Raw genomic sequence first — 16,893 nt, 5'->3', positions numbered from 1 at the left:
CAGCAGCTGGAGGAGCTGCCAGAGGCACCTGAGCTTCACGGGGTGAGCAGGGCACCTCTCAGAGGAGAGCTGTCCGCTCCGTGGTGCACCAGGCTCTTCCCAGGGCAGGATCCCACCGGGAATTCAGAGGAGCCACACCAGCCGTGGTGGCACACTGTGACAGCCGGGGAGGACTGGCACAACGCCCTCACCCCACAGGGCAAAGCCGGGCGGGGGAGAAGGGAGAACACAGACCCCGGAATGAGGAGATGCCACCCGTTCCACCCGTTTGGAAGTGCCCCAAGGACAGCCAGTGTCACACACACAGCGCTGGCCGAGGTCACCGGGCCCTGGCTGCCAGCCCGGGCTGCCACAGGAGCCTCCTGATAGCCAAATCCGTGCCCCCACTGCCGGGCTCTGCCTGGAACAAGCTGCCTCGCTGCCTTTGCTTTGCTTTTTAAGCTTTCCCAATTGTTTATACACAGTGAAACAGCTGCCGGCTCCTCCGCAGAGCGCTCACAGCCAGCAGGGATTGTGCACGTCGCGCTTGGGGGGGTTTCAAACATTTTCCTTTTCCCAGTAGACACACAAAGGGAGAGGCGAGAGGACGGGGAGGCTCACCTGAATACGAGGATTTCTTCATGCCGTCTGTCCGGGCATGGGAGCAGGGGCGAGGCCGGGTGGGGTGCGCGGTGCCGGGGGTGCCGCGATCCTTTTGTAGGCAGAGCTGGGGAGGGACGCGCACGGTGCCACCGCATCCGTGCCGGGGGCAGCACCCGGCACACACCTTCCTCACACACCTTCCTGAGCCTCACACACCTTCCTGAGCCTCACACACCTTCCCCGGGCTCACACACCTTCCCCGGGCTCACACACCTTCCCCGGGCTCACACACCTTCCCCGGGCTCACACACCTTCCTCAGCCTCACACACCTTCCCCGGGCTCACACACCTTCCCCGGGCTCACACACCTTCTTCCTCAGCCTCACACACCTTCCCAGCCTCACACACCTTCCCCAACCTCACACACCTTCCCAGCCTCACACACCTTCCTCAGCCTCACACACCTTCCCCGGGCTCACACACCTTCCCCAACCTCACACACCTTCCCAACCTCACACACCTTCCCAGCCTCACACACCTTCCTGAGCCTCACACACCTTCCTGAGCCTCACACACCTTCCCCGGGCTCACACACCTTCCCCGGGCTCACACACCTTCCCCGGGCTCACACACCTTCCCCGGGCTCACACACCTTCCCAGGCTCACACACCTTCCTCAGCCTCACACACCTTCCCAGCCTCACACACCTTCCCCGGGCTCACACACCTTCCCAGGCTCACACACCTTCCTCAGCCTCACACACCTTCCCAGGCTCACACACCTTCTTCCTCAGCCTCACACACCTTCCTCAGCCTCACACACCTTCCTCAGCCTCACACACCTTCCTCAGCCTCACACACCTTCCCAGGCTCACACACCTTCCCAGGCTCACACACCTTCCTCAGCCTCACACACTTTCCTCAGCCTCACACACCTTCCTCAGCCTCACACACCTTCCTCAGCCTCACACACCTTCCCCGGGCTCACACACCTTCCCCGGGCTCACACACCTTCCTCAGCCTCACACACCTTCCCAGCCTCACACACCTTCCTCAGCCTCACACACCTTCCCAGCCTCACACACCTTCCCAGGCTCACACACCTTCCCAGGCTCACACACCTTCCCAGGCTCACACACCTTCCCAGCCTCACACACCTTCCTCAGCCTCACACACCTTCCTCAGCCTCACACACCTTCCTCAGCCTCACACACCTTCCTCAGCCTCACACACCTTCCCAGGCTCACACACCGGCGCGGGCTGTTCCAAGTCTCCGGTGCCGGGCAGGGGAAGAGCGGGGCTCAGGCTCCCCCAGGGCTGCCCCTCAGCCCCGGGGCACTCCCATGCTGCCCGGGGCTCAGCCCTGCCGGCTCCCCGCCCTGCAAACCCCGCTGCCTTCAGCCGCCGCAGCCGAGGGAAGGGCTGGAATTTCACGCCTCCAGCCCGGCGCACCCCATGGATTTGATTCAGCCCTTGGCTGCTGGAGCAGCTCAGGTCAGCGCTGCTCTCCCGTCTCTAGTTCAAAGTGCATTAGTGACCCGTGAAAACGCCGCTTTCCTCTCCAAACCCGCTGGTCCAGGGCCCACTCAGGGCTGCGAGCCGAGTAAAGCCGGCTCACACCTCCCTCACTCACTGCGAGGGGGGGCAGAGAACCACGGACCCCAGAAACAGCCCCAGACATCGCCCCAGCTGTGGGGAAAGGATTTGAGTGCTCCTCGTGTGTCAGGAGGGAGAGTATGCAGGTTGGGAAATTAATTACACAAATGCAATCAGCCGGGGGCATTACAAACACAGACAGGAAGAAAATCATAGCTACTCTTAATTTGCTTTAAGGGCACAGGGAAGTGCAGGAACCTGAACTGCTGGAGGAAGGGCCAGGCTGCTCCCTGGAAAGATTTCCACAGCCCTTCTGGTGGGTCACCCACACATAAAGGTGCAGAGCACGAGTCCTGTTCACATGAGAGAATTCCAGCAGCTCTGAGGAAGGCATGGATTCCATAGGAAGGACTTTCTGCTTGGTTTTGGACTCTTCTGGAGTAGGGAAAAATGTTTTCTGTCCCCAGATGTAACCCTGGCATTGCACAGGGTCAGAGGAAGGCAGTAGATGAGCTGGATTAAGAGGATATGGTCCTATCAGCATTTCTTACCATTTCCCAGCCACAGATTATCCCCTCTGTAACACATCTGAGGAAAAGGATTGTCTGAGTCTCTCTCTAGCTTTAGTGCAAAACTGGAGGAGCTGGCTGAAGTCACTGGGGGATTCAGTGCTAAGCAGCCAGACTTTGCACTGGAACAGCTCAGGAGCACTCCACACTCCCAGGATTGTAGCAACAGCTACCCAGGGCTGCAGGACAGAACTACATCTCTCTACTTCTGGGGAGAGATGTTTGCAAAAACTGTCATAAACAAAACTTCCATCAAAAAAACCCTCTTGAACCACCAAAGGTTTATTGCTTAATCAAGAACACATTTAAGGCAATAGTAATGATTCCACAGGTGCTTTTGAAATCATTAGTCACAATTCATGAAGGAGAAACAATAATACAATGAGTTGTCTCACCGTGTACACCAAAGGGCAAAGTCAGGAGCAGAACCCACTCCTGGTCACTGATGCCACTGTTCTGCTCCTGCCTGCACCTCACTGGTGGGCACAGCTGCCTGGCCCTCAGCACTCACAGGGATACACCTCCCAGGAGTTCAAAAGGCAGCTTTAGTGTGCAATTCAATGTAGGAGTGTGGTTACAGGTGCAGAGGGTGTCTGTGCCGTGGGCCCAGGGCTGCTGTGGTGGGAGCAGCTTGTTTGGGGCCGTGGCCGTTTGATCAGCTCCACTGCACAAACACAAACAGCAAATTGTGGGACAGGCATCCTACTGCAGGGCCAAACAAACACGATGAGATAGAAAATGGCTGAAGGGATAATTTTCTGAAATACTCTCTGACAAAGAATCCTTTTCTTTGCCTGCCCAGCCTCAGAATTGCCCACAGAATCAGCAGCTTGGCTCAGAAGGGCAGGTTAATGTTTAATACAATGCAGAGCCCACAGGCTTCCAATAGGTAAGTCATTTAGAGGTTTTTTTTTCCTCCCCCTGCTCTTTCATAAGTAAGTCAGTGAGGGAATTTACTGTTGCTGAAAGTGAGGGATTTGGAGTGCTGCTCAGCCTGGCAGGAACTGTGTGAGCTGCACACATCCAGCCCTGGCACCCAACACCCATCCTGCCCCAGCCCCGAACATCCCCCTGCCAAGCACCCCCAGCCTGGCACTGGCCGAGGCTCAGGGCTGGCCACCCTCCAGAGCTGGGCTGTGTCCCCAGCTCGGGGTGCCCAGCCCCACACACACACACACACTGACCTTTGGAGGGATGAGCCTGGGCAGGCTGAGCCCAGCAGCACCTGCAGCCCCTGGTGCTGCAAATGTTGCACCTCCTGCAGCAGCTGCAGAGCCTGGCCCAGCTGTGGTGCCCTCAGCAGCTGGTTCTTCCTGCAGCACGTGTGTTAGAGTTGTTGCAGGCAGGAAAAACATTGGATGGGATGCCTTGGAGTGGCAACCTAGAAGAGAGGCTAGAAAAGTATTTATTAAAAGTAGTTGTTATTATTATTATCATTATCATCATTATTATCATTATCATTATTATTAATTTATTTGTTAAATTTATATGTATTAAACTGATCAGATTTATTTAATATTTATTCAATTTAAAAATCTATTATATTTAATTAATTAATCAATTAATTAATATTTATTAAAGGCCTTCAACAGATACACCTTGGGCAGTCAAAGCTTCCCAGAGGCTGCACCCAAGCTGGATGAGGGTCATGAGTTTTTCAGGCAGAAATAAGTTTGGTCCATTTACATATCAGGGATTAATTCTCCAATTACAGCTTCAGGTAATGAAGTCATACTCCCCCAGTTTGAGCCCCCCCCCCAATTCACTTTTGTTTGTACTTTTCAGGGCCTGAGGCTGTTGTGTGTCCTTGGGTCTCAGGCCCAGAGGGATTGTTTTGTCTGACCAAAATGTGAGGACAGCAGCTGACACTCTGTATGGGGTTCAGAGTTATGCACTAACGCAGTGCAGGATCTGAAAAATAGAAAAGCTAAAATCCTAAGGCATCAGCTGCGAGGGGTCTGTGCTGTCTCTCCCCCAGCATCTTCCTCCAGGGAACCACGTTCCCCAGCATGTGGGGGTCCTGCTGGCAGAAACACAATCTCCCAAACTAAACACAGCAGTGATCAGAGCAGGGAGAGACAAGCACGGCCAGCTCCACACCGTGGGCTGAGGCCGGCAGCCAGAGGCCCAGGAAAGGGTCAGAGGGAGAGACAGGACAGCAGAGGCAGCAGCACCCAGAAATGCACACTGGAGTGAGGAGGAAAGGGTACAAGTGAGGAAAGGATGAGCCCCATGGAAAAAAAAACTGATTACAAGGACTCACACAAATGTCCTGAGACATTTGGGAATGCTGGGCTGCGTCACTGCCTCTCTGACTGACTCATTCAGCCTCTCTGAGCAAGCTTCTCTCGCAAAAGAGGAGGAGGATGGAGTTTTCCCAGAAGAATGTGTGGTCAGGCTCAGGGTTCCTGGTGTTCCAAGGCATTGACTGGTGGGCACAAGTGGCTGTCATGGAGAGAACAGAACTCCCTGTGTGTCCAACAACAAGGAGAAGCAGGAATTTACACTGCAAAGACCTGTCCATGTGCAGCAGAGCAGACTGAGCTTGGGGAACAGCATCTCCGACTGGTGCAGGGGTGGAACCTCAGGTGTCAGGACTATGAATCCCCCCCCCATGTCCCTCTGTGGCTCTGATTGTTTTACAAATGATCCTCCAAGCTCTTCTTGACCAGTCACTCTTTTGTGGCTGTGATGATGGAGAGGAGACTCAGAGGACTTTTCCACCCAGGGCCCAGTGCTGGCAGGCAGCTGCCAAACTGAGCAGGAGGGGAATGGTGACGCTGCACCCTGGCCTGGGGATCCCTGCAAAACCCAGCGTGGAGAGCCCCTGGATTCAAGGGAAATGAAGCAAGAGTCGAGACCTTGTGGGGTTTGGCTAAGACAGGGCTGCCCTGGCAGGTACCAAGGAGGGCTTTGGGCACTGCTGCACGTGCAGTGGGACCTGACTCACCCCAGAATCCAAAAGCCGGGATTCACTAAGCCAGAAGAAAGGGCCAGGAGTTCAGTCACCCCACTGGACCTGCTCACTTCCACTAGGGGAGCTCAGACTGGCTGCTGGTGGCACAGCTCAGCCCGTGCTCCTTTGCAGGGCACAATTCCCACTGTCCGTGCCCAATTCCTGGTGCTGGTGCCCAGGACAGTGAGATGCCTGTGAGAAAGGACAAAAGCCTGGCAACCAGCACTGGACACTGGCAGCACCTGCCCTTCTCCCTGCCACCTTCTTGGGGAAATGAAACTCTTAAGGCATCTCTGATGGCTCTCCCTTTCCCCTGAGGCCTTAGCAGAGCATTCACTCACACAATGCACCTCTTGTGCCAGTCAGTTAATCCATACAGTGCACTGCTTACTTACATTCATTACCCTCATTTAGTTATTAAAAAAAAGCAAACACATATTTTCATTTTTAACAGCTCTGAGAAAGGGGTTATCCAAACTGGGATTAAAACTCTGGGCTGTCTAACTCGTTACTGCCTAACTTTTTAGCTGCAGGAATGTTGGCTGCTCCAAGCTCAGTGGAGCCTTATGAAAACATACCTGCCCAGATCTTGGAGAGGGAGATAGGAATCAGCTCGATGATCAAAGTCCCTGATAGCATTCCTGGATCATACAGGCTGTTCATGCAGAGCTCTGCAGGACTGATTGGCAGTGACCTGGAACTGCTTTCTGCAGCACTTGGGGATAATTCAGTGGAATTCACATCCAAAAATCCTCCAAGCCCTGACTTCATCTGGAGGCACATAGGAATCATGTGATGCAGCAGCCTGATTCTCAAGCTTGCAAGTAGGAAATCAGGGGTAGGTTTATTGGTGTGCAGTTGGGGTGACCTGTTATTGATGAGCACCAAACCCACTGAACCATGGAGATGGGGTGGTGGGATGTGTGTGGGAGCAGCTCAGGTCCACATGGATGTGGAATAATCTCCTACTGGAAATCATGGCTGAGATCTCAGCTAAATCTGTGTAATTTAGCATGTGAACACACCTATTTCCCTGTCCTCAGTGTCACTGGGGACAGTATGGCCACCTGTAAGTCCCTGTGTCCCCAGATGTCTGTGCAAACCTGACTGCCAAACCCAGGATGGCTAAACACAAACAACAGCAATGGCACAAGCCACCAGCACTGTTAAACTCACCATAGTCCAGTCCTGAATCACATTTCCTTGCCACTGGGCAGGATTTCACGCAGCTCTCTGCCCTTCTTCCTCCACAGTAGGAAAACACAGATGTTCAGCCTGTCAGCATCAATCCACAATGCTCAGATGCAGGAGGCCAGGCAGCTGTGGTGACCTAAAGCCTCATCACTCTCTCTCTCTGTGCTTTTTCCAGAGGTTGATTCATTTGCTTAGGACACAGCACAGCCAGGCCCTCTGTGGTCTTAACTGCATATGGTTAAGAGGTAAATAATTTAGCTGTGTGTTTCCTTTTTCCCCTGTGATTCCATCTGACAAGGAAGCACCAAAAACCCCACAGCACTAAAGGATCATCCTGTATGATCTGGTGAGGCTGCTCCTGTTGGGGTGATGGTTATGGTAAGGAAGCAAATAACTTAATGAAGCAATTACTTGTATCAAATCAGCAGATTTTGTTCTTTTCTTCTGCCTTAATTATGAGGAACCAGGAAGAATGTCCAATTACTCAGGGCAGAATTTCATTACCAAACAAGATAGCATCTGCTCAACCACAAGGTACATCAGATGGCCATTTTCATAGATTGCTTAGGCAAGAGAATGCTCCAACCTGAAATTAAAGTTGAAGAGGGCATTAACAGACAAGAAAATAAAAATTAAAGGCAGTAGTCAATGCCCATTCAATAGAAGGAAAATCCCTGAATATAAGGGAAGTCTGAATGAAAGGTCATAAGTGTTTTCCATTTTCAATAGCTCCAGTTTCTGAAAACAAAACACTTCAAGGTGGCTCATGAGCTGACCCACATGAATACATCCCCCACCCCCCTCCAAGAATCATTGTAAAATCCCTGAGCTGCTTTCAGAACTGCCAGCTAAGCATTTCAGAATCTAACTGCAAGTTTAAAAAACAAAAGCAGGTCAAAGTCAAACTCTCAAGCCTCTCACAGCTTAATCCATTTTTCACAAATAAAGAACCCTGGTTTATGGCTTTTATGGTCTGAGTTTGAGTTGAAACTATGGGACTTAAGCAACAACCTCAGCTTTGTGTCAGTCACATCCTTCCCAAGTGGTACAGAAGGGATCTGGATCTTACTTGCCACCAAGTGAAAGGATCCCTAATTTTCACCCAGCATCACACCTAACCCAGGGCAGGGCCTTTCCCCAGGGCATTTTCACAAGTGCCATTTAGAGAAGTGAATATGCACCCCTAGGGAGGGGGGAGAAGGGAGCAGAGACACAGTGAAAAGCCAGGCTTGCTGCTCTGGGGGAGGCAGAGGGACCACACGCAGCTCTCCTGACCTCCTCAGCAGCACCAACCAGCCTGGCTGCAGGCTGAGCCCGTGCCAACAAGCCAGGCACGACTGTTTGTTTGCTCCTGTGCCTGTGTAGAGACATCCCTGGCTAGGCAGGGAATGGCACAGCGTGCTGCGAGCTCTGCTTAACCGTGCCTGCTGTGATTTCCAAACCCAGCCCTGGGTGCAGCTCCCAGCCCTGTGAAAGTGATTCAGAGCATATTCCTACCTGCATGACCTTACACGTTTGCCTGCCTTCAAGGCACGAGGTGCCCCTTCCCCTGACAGCTCCTGAGGGAAAAGCAGCCCCAAATTCACAGGGGGCTCTGCCTCGTCTCTCGCAGGGAAAACACTGGACTGGAGCCATGGGGCCTGCTAGAACTGGGAAAGGGGAGCAAGGAACTGGAAAACAGAATCAACAATTAAAGAGCCCACTGAAAACGTGGATAAAGGAAAACCACTGAAGGATCAACCAGAGTCTGCCTACAATCACTAGCAAAGCAATTACAGAATTAGGGATGATTTATAACAGACTGAGGGGCTGGATACTTGGCACGTGCTATGGAAAAGCTGTAAGGAGGGAATTCTGTGTGCTGGCACCGGGCTCAGGAGCCACAAGTGATGCAGCCTCAGCAGTTCTGTCCTTTACAGAACAAACTGAGCAGCATTTGGATGTCTTTTCTTATAGCTCTCAGCTTCCAGCTATAATTTGGTCCAGCTATCGATTCCAAGTTTTAAAAAACAAAACAAACAAAATTTAGTTATGCAGAAGGTTGAAAAAATACGAGGCATTATTAATAATAGCCACTGTTTCCTCAGTGCTGTAACACAGAGCAGCTTCCAGCCAGCACTGGCAGCTTTTTGGGAGGAAATTACCATTGTCCAACTTTACAGGTGGGGAAATTGAGACACAAAAGGGCTACAGAAAGCCCTTTTTAGCCCAGCTAAAGGGCTAAGCGTTTAGCCCAGCTTTAGAGTTCTAGTCCTGGACTTTTTATTATACATAAAACTCTGAATATTCCTGGAAACTGGGGCAGGTTGATCTGCGATATACTGTCACCCAGCATCAGCCTTCACTTGTGTCTCTGCCTTGCTTGCTAAGGACATAATTCCACTGTTTTTTCTCTCTTCTTGCACTGGCACAGCTTCATTTCTCATTGCTCTTGATCTTCCATCTATGTCATTTACTCCAGAATTTCAAAGGATGATTTTGCCATCAACCAACAGCAGCTAAAATACCTGTCCAAGATTTAGGAGAGTGGAGAAACGAAACCCAAACTCACTTCTAATCAGCTCACACATGAAAAACAAGCCCCAAGCTGAGAAATCCAAGACTTCCAAATTAGCTGGGTGCAAATTCCTGTGGAAAGCTCCAGAAAGCTCCGGGGGATTCTCCCACTGACAATGAAAGGAGAAAATCTAAAAGACAGAGGAGTTGCAACAGGCAGTGGCTTTAAGGGTAAAAATCAGCTTTTTTTGAAGCTCTGCTGTGCCAGTGAGGACACAGCCAGGGCTGCCCTCACAGCCAGCTCCAAGTGATCAATCACCCTGAATCATCCCTTGAGAGAGGAGCAGGGAGGTGATTTAAACACTGAAACATGCCTGCTGCTGTTCAGCAGGTACCTGCATGACTGGCCTGACATACCCACCCCACAGGGGCTTCAGGCTGCAGGAACACATCTCAAATCTCAGATCCTGCCCACACCCTCTGAGCCCCCACAGGGGACAACCCCGGCCTTGCTACTGGAGAAGCACCTTAGAGCCTGAATATGTATTTTCATCTTCTGTGTTTCTTTAAAATATCCATAGCTTTACAAACTGTGGGGGTTTTTTTGTGCTGACAGGCCCTGTAAGGCAGCACCAGAGATGAGGAGAGAAAACACAGCCACACAAAACAGTAAAGCTGCCTCTCTCCTCACTGAGGGACAAGCACAGCATTAAGGGCAAGTGAGCAAACAGAGCTGGAGTTTGAGTCCAGTTCTTTACAAACTGGCAGGGACTACAAAATGATGCAGGGAAAACAGTGCCCAAGAACAACAGAGGGCCGTGGTGTCAGCCCAAGACAAGCCGAGCAGCATCAGAGGCTGCTGCCAGTGCTTTTGGGGGCTGTGAGGAGTCAGCTGGGGCTCAGGCTGGGGCATGAATGGTTTCCCAACAGAAATGATTCAGAGTCTGGAGCGGTTTCAGGAGGAGCTGGCTGGTGCCAGGAGCTTTGTGAATGTAGCAGCAAGGAATGCTTCCTCCCTCCTCATCCCCCGGCCTCCCGGCTGCTCCCGGGCCCAGGCCGCGCAGAGCCACTCGGAAAAAGAGGGTTGTGATCCAGAAACCCCAGGGGGATCTGGCCTCCATTCCCACTCGGGCTGCGAAGGGAAGCTCCACGGAGTAGCTGCATACACACTCACCTGCTGGGAGGGTCGAGGCTCCAAAAATCCCTCACCTCACCCGTGGCCAAAGGCAAACAGCTCTGCCCCGAGGAGAGGGAAAACAGCAACTACAGAAGGGGCCTAGTGCAAAAGCCTTCCTGCTGTTGCTGTGTTTAACAGCTCAGATTCCCCAGAGGAGCAGGGACTGAGGGCAGTCGGACCCCACGCAGGGCTCCCATCCCCTGCCAGCCCCCAGCTGCTGCCCTCACCCCCTGTGGCCCCCTCTGATGGGTTAATTTGCACTCAGGTTGTTGTTCCTGCCTTGCCCTCTGATGGATTCATTTACATTCAGGTGGTTGTTCCTGCCTTGCCCTCTGATGGATTGATTTGCACTCAGGTTGTTGTTCCTGCCTTGCCCTCTGTTGGATTATTTTGCACTCAGGTTGTTGTTCCTGCCTTGCCCTCTGATGGATTCATTTACATTCAGGTGGTTGTTCCTGCCTTGCCCTCTGGTGGATTCATTTACATTCAGGTGGTTGTTCCTGCCTTGCCCTCTGATGGATTGATTTGCACTCAGGTTGTTGTTCCTGCCTTGCCCTCCCCTTGCTCGGGTGCTGTCCCACTGCCACAGCCCCTGCTGCATGTTGTAGTGATTGTCTGAGGGCTTTAACCCATTGAACTCTGCAGCCAGCATCACAGGCAGCTCCTTTTCCAGTGAGGCCCTTGTGTGTCCTCAAGTCAGCCACAAACATCATCTTTTTGCCATTCCTTTTCCTTCCCTCTAAAACTGAAATTAGAGAAAGTAACTAGAGGTGCATCCACCTGGCCATGGCTTTCAGCCATCAAATCTGAACAGGGTACATCAGAATTCTGAGGATAAATGCCTGTAAACACTGTCTTGGAGAGGAGAAAAGCAGTAACAGTTGAACTAAACCTCTCTGAGATGCAGCTTCAGGAGAGTGTTAGGGCAAAAATACCTCACATTTCAATATTTGCTCACTGATCTGAGCACTGGTGGATTCAGCTCTCCTACTTCCCACTTCAGGCAACTCATGAGTAGCAAAAAAATGAATGGATGCATTAGGTAAATAATTCTTCCTGAAGCATTCAGCAGATTCTGACCTCTCCAGGACATCTCCCCAGCCATCTGCAGGACCAAACCCTTCAAGTCTCAGTTGTACAGCTTGGTCTTCGTGGCCATAGGAGTTTTCCCAAGGAGTCAGACCCAAGGTTGTTCACTTTGACACAAAATACAGTCTTTTTTGCAGAGATTTTAGCAGTCACCAGGTGGAGCTGTTCCCGATTGTATTTCCTTTTCTGGGGGCTTTTCTATCACGCAGAGCTGTGGGGAGCATAGCCAGCAGTCCCCCTGTCTTTGGGGAGGCCGAGCATAAATCAGTCTGATCGCTGTCTGAACACAGCCGTTGCTTCCAAGCCATGCACGAGGAGAACAACACATAACTATAAACATATTTCTCTTTCCATTAAAGCCCGAATCATGTTTATAATAATTATTACTAGCAGCACACGGCCAGTGCCTCCCAGCCCACCATTCTGGGTCAAGAATTAGAGGCTGTTGATACCCACAGCCCCTCAGCAACCTGGTTCCAACCCAGAGGTTTTCGAGGAGCAAATCTGTCTTGCTGCTGAGCCATGCCCATTTCATTGGCACTTCAACTTATCTAACCACAGGAGCAGCTTGGCCAATGACAAATTACACTGTTTATACTATTAACAGCCCTGGATGAGCATATCTCTTCCAAGAAACCATGAGCACTTACAAAAGCTGTCTTTTTACAGCAAGGAAGAAAGCCAATGCAAAAGCAGAGCATGTGGCTGCCAGTTATAATTGAAATCATTTTAATAATTCATGCCTCATTACCTTGCCACATGGCAGTTCAAAGACCATCTCCTAATCCTTTAACCCTTCTCTCCTGCATCCTTTGGTTTGGTTTCTTAGTTTAATCAGTGAGGAAACAAAATGGGGAATGCTCATCAGCACTTGCCCATGGGGACAAAACCCAATGGGGGCTGGTGAGTCTAAGCTCTTAATCCCTTTCCTCCTGCCCTCCTTGGTTTCCTGATTTGATCTCTCACTGCCAGCTGAAGCAGTAAAGAAATTAATAAACTCTCCATTAGATATGCCGAGCTGTTGGCTGAAGCTGGAATTGCTTTATGGAGTCTCTTGGTCCAGCACTAAGGACAAGGGGAGCTCTTGTTATTTAGCAGCTTTATATGGCCAGGTAAGAATTGCTGGAAGCAATTGTGTCCTTCATCCTGTGACTCCTCCTAGGATTTTTCCAGCTTTCAGTTGTCCTCTGGGTAGTCAGTCCCACAGCCATGCCCTTTCTCCTTAACAGAATTGCAATTTGAAAGCCAAGATACCAGCACATAATATTTTTTCATGGTTTTGAAGCTTTCCTGTTGCCCCCTTGGCCATCAAGGGAGAGAGCACCTGATATCTATTTATTCTCATGGTACTACGTGGGCAGATTGCAAACAATAAAGTAAGATCTAATGTTATTTATGGCTACAAGTATGGTCCTGTTCTCTCATGAAAAGGACATAACCTTGTAAAAACACATTCATTTTCAGCACAGTGTGTATTTACACACAGGAAGGGTCCCTCCTTCACCAGTTCAACTCAATGTGGGTGAGGGAAACCAAACCACGTACACACAAACATGCACCGACATGTGCAAAATGAGAGTGCTAGCAGGAGATTTCAACAGCAGCAGAGACTATCATTCTATCATTTATAAGTTATTACTCAATCTGCTCCAGCAGGCAGGTACACAGAGCTGGAGATAAACCCAGCCTGCTGAAAGCTTGCAGCACAAGGAGCAGCACGAGCTCTGTGCTGTTGTCACCTCCCCTCCAGCACGGCACAAACCCCATCTCAGCAGCTGAGACAAACCATTCCCTGCTCCAGCTCCCACCTCTCCACACAGGGAAGGCTTTGGAGGAGCTGCTGGCAGGGGTGGAGAGAGCCCTCAGGCTCCAGCTGCAGGGAGTTTTTGTGCCCACTGCTTTTGGTTTGGGGTCCTGGGGAACAGATCTGGGTCCCCCAGCAGCAGAGCCAGCACAGAGGCAGCTTGGGGAACGTTTCAAATACACACAGAAGTCAAGCTTCAGGGGATGGAAACCTGCCCAGCTCCAGTGGCATTAAGAGAGGAGATTTATCCCCTGCTTTTTTAAGTCTATCACAAAGGTTTCTCTGTTGAACACGGAGCCATTCCCACCATCCCTGCACAGGCAGAGGGGATGATTCACCTGCTCCCTGTATGAAGGGCTTATCAGAGGAGTTGCTGAGCCTGTGGATGGTCTGGATTAGAGTGTGTGGGGAGTCCCCCGTGCCTTTTCCCAGGCTGGATGAATGCCTAGCAAGAAAAGGGATCTTTGCAGGGAATTTATTAGGCAGCCTGAGCAGCACTCCAGAAGCTGTGTGTTACCTTTGAAGACCTAAAATAAAATCTATTGACAGATCACTCTACCTGCAGGGAGAGGACAAAGGTGATCAAACACAGGTTTCTTTAATGGATAAGCTCTGAGCCAAAGCCCTCTCCATTCAACAGGGAAAAGAGGACAATGAGTGTGACTCATGACAGAGCTGTGTGGGTGATGTGCTGCCCACAGGCAGGATGCTCTGCTGATGAGGCCATTTCAACCATTAGACCCCATCCAACATGTCATGCTGCTCTTAAATGTTGCAGAACCAAGGTGCCCAAGTGGGTTTTTGCCCTCAGAGTACCAATAATAATTCTTAATTCCCCTTTTCTATCACTACTTACATTAACAAGCACTGTCCAGTGACAAAAAATGTTAAGGTTTTCAAGTACCATCAAATTGGATTTTCCAGTTTGTAGGAGAGGAAAAGTAAAGGTCACAGTGATCATTACAGCTGTCTTCTTATTCAAAGCAGAGCACTTTAGAGAAGAGTTTGGCCTCACTTCTAATCAGCATTCAGTACTGAAGAGCTTGAGGCTCTTCTGGTCTGGGCAAAGGGCCAGAGAGTGACTCTGAACAGAAAAAGTAAGCAAAGTCTACTCTAATATCACTGAGCAAACCAGGTGAAATACAAAAAAATAACTCCATTAAAGCACAGAGCTCTAATTCAGTTTTCTGAATTTCAGTTTCTTTCCCCGTAACAAGATTAGGAATGACAGTAAAACAGGCAAGACACTGATCTTGAGTTTGGTGTTTAAGGAGGATAAAAACGGTGCCTTGGAGAAAATGCTGCCAACACACAGCAGAACTCAAAGGATCAGAACAGAGCTGTGGATCACGGAAAGAATCAGAGCAGCAGTCCAAGAATTTCCACAGCCGTGTTCTGGACTGCTCTGAAAGATTACCTGCTCCCAAATTCATCCTCTCTGAGAGCTGGCTGCTGATCCCTTCTCAATTCCCAGGCACACTGCACCCTTCAGTCTCCATCCAGCTTTTTACAGCTGAATCTCCTCCAGCTCTTCCCTTCCAAACCCATGTTAAAGTCTTTTAAGGCATCCCAAGCATTATCCAGTTGAACACAAAGCTGACCATGTCCCCCCTCCCTCCCTGGCCATCCCTTCCAGCCACGCTGCCAACTTCCAACACATCCTGGCCATATATTTAGTCTGCAGTAATTTGCTTTGCATTGTCTTGTGCGGGGTCCAAGCGCAGGAATTACATATCCAGTGAGGCATCCAGCACTCTGGGAAACCCTGGAGCTTTGGAGACTCAACTCCTCATGCTGCTGCCAGAGGTTGAGAGACCTCGTGGTCCAGAGTTACTCAGAGGAGCTGAATGGCAGCTCGGGGAGACAATCCTAAATCCCTGTCTGTGTGTGCTGGCAGAGTGTGTGGAGTAGGGTGAAGGTTGTCATTAACCTGATTCAGGGATCAGGGCTGTGGGCATGGGGTGAGGGTCCTTGGCAGTCCTGCCTGCCAGGGCACAGTCACGGGCACGTCATGGCAGAGAGGCTGAGGCACAACAGCCACCACAGCATCCTTAAAATGGCAGAAAAACTCCAGCTGGCAAAAAACCATTTCCAACTCAGGCTCCTTCACTTTGTTTGGAAGGAAAGATTGGATAGGGGAGCTTGGTTGGATAGGAACACTTGGAGGCCAATGGCTGTGAGGCACCTTCTCCTAAGGAACACAAAGCTTCTCATTTGTCTGCCTTTAAAGGGGACAAAACTCATCTGTAACTGAACATCTGGGCCAAGCAGTGCCACCAACCTAAGGCTGGAGCTAAAGCTGTCGGACCAAAGCAGACCAAGAGCCTTGAGGAAGCACCTCAGTGAGCCAGCAGAGCACCAGGCTGCACTGAGGCCCCACACCAGTCCAGGGGGATGGGAGAGGCTGGCACAGCAGGGTGGAGCAGCAGTGATGGCATTCACCTCCTCCAGCAGCAGGTCAGATTTAACCAACACCTCCAGAGCTGAGCTAAGTCACTTTCTAAAGAGCAGTGATTCAGGGGCTGTTCAGACTGGCCCCTGTCCTCATTCTGGAGGTACAAATAGTGAGAAGCAGAGCCATCACTGCCCCCAGGCCCTAAGACTTACACCCCTGAAGCAGCACCCTGCAGGTGAGCCCAGCTTGGGCAGAGCAAGATCTGATGTGCAGGAACGGGATGTTCATCCTGGAGAGAGCTCCTTCTCTCAACACCACTCTGTGCAGTCGGGAATCCTGATCCCTGCCTGGGGTAGAAACTCCTTTTACTCCATTTCCATCAACCATTTAATGGTGGCACAATCAACAGCAGGGCTCCAGGTGTTTGTGCCCGCAGGTGGGAGAGGAGCTGTAGGAATTATCACAACCCATCCCTGAGAACACGTAAGCAAAGGGGCCTTCAGGAGGGTGCTGCTGATGTTGGGAAGTGCTGTAACCACTGCTGCTGGTCGGATGAAATGGTTTTGTGTCTTCCCAGAGGCAGCAGGTCCTGCTGCCCACCCAGCTGCGGTACCGTGGTGCCAAGCAAGGATAACCCTGCCATGGGAGGGAAAGCTAAACATGGCCATTTTCTCCCTAGAGCACGTTCCTCTACGAGCCTGTTCACTCTCCAACACACAGAAATTCCTGAGGAAATACCACCCTCTTGTGTCCAAAGCGAAGCGAGCAAGAAATGCTCCAAAAGTGGAAAATAAAGGCATCCAGATCACCACAGCTGCACGGTGGTGACACTGGGGTGACAATTCCAGATTTAGAGATCTGGTCTCCAGACTGAGGGCAAGGAGCTGCCCCCAGAGCTCCTGCAGAAAGGGTTGTGCTCTGCTGTCACTGCTTTAAATTCAATAATCAAGGGTCTCAATCCCACTTCATTTAGGATTCTACCAGCTGTGAAAGGTGAAAAGCAGTGATTCCATGCACACACAAGTCAAATGACATG

General features: G+C 50.9%; 1 protein-coding gene and 1 long non-coding RNA gene across 2 annotated transcripts in view; both read right to left on the bottom strand.

The window, feature by feature from the left end:
* Positions 1-1,981, bottom strand: part of SEPTIN9 (septin 9) — a 137,280-nt gene extending 135,299 nt beyond the window's left edge. Inside the window, exons 1-2 of the mRNA XM_086856684.1 lie at positions 1,815-1,981; positions 601-706 (exon numbers count right to left, since the gene is read on the bottom strand). Coding sequence (XP_086712810.1) covers positions 601-622 — 22 coding nt within the window. The 5' untranslated portion in view covers positions 623-706; positions 1,815-1,981. The remainder of the gene's footprint in view (positions 1-600; positions 707-1,814) is intronic.
* Positions 1,982-3,012: 1,031 nt separating this feature from the next.
* Positions 3,013-10,480, bottom strand: LOC111937251 (uncharacterized). The gene is made up of 8 exons (XR_015277892.1): positions 8,394-10,480; positions 7,308-7,482; positions 6,879-6,977; positions 6,281-6,473; positions 5,697-5,894; positions 5,010-5,191; positions 3,931-4,139; positions 3,013-3,410 (listed from the first exon to the last, which is right to left on the bottom strand). It is a non-coding gene; the product is annotated as an uncharacterized LOC111937251 (long non-coding RNA).
* Positions 10,481-16,893: the final 6,413 nt, after the last annotated feature.

The sequence above is a fragment of the Cyanistes caeruleus genome, chromosome 19, assembly GCF_971803275.1.
Source record: "Cyanistes caeruleus chromosome 19, bCyaCae1.hap1.1, whole genome shotgun sequence".
Taxonomy (NCBI): Eukaryota; Metazoa; Chordata; class Aves; order Passeriformes; family Paridae; genus Cyanistes; species Cyanistes caeruleus.
The sequence above is the reverse complement of the archived record's forward strand: the minus strand, read 5'-3'. Positions and strand labels throughout refer to the sequence as shown.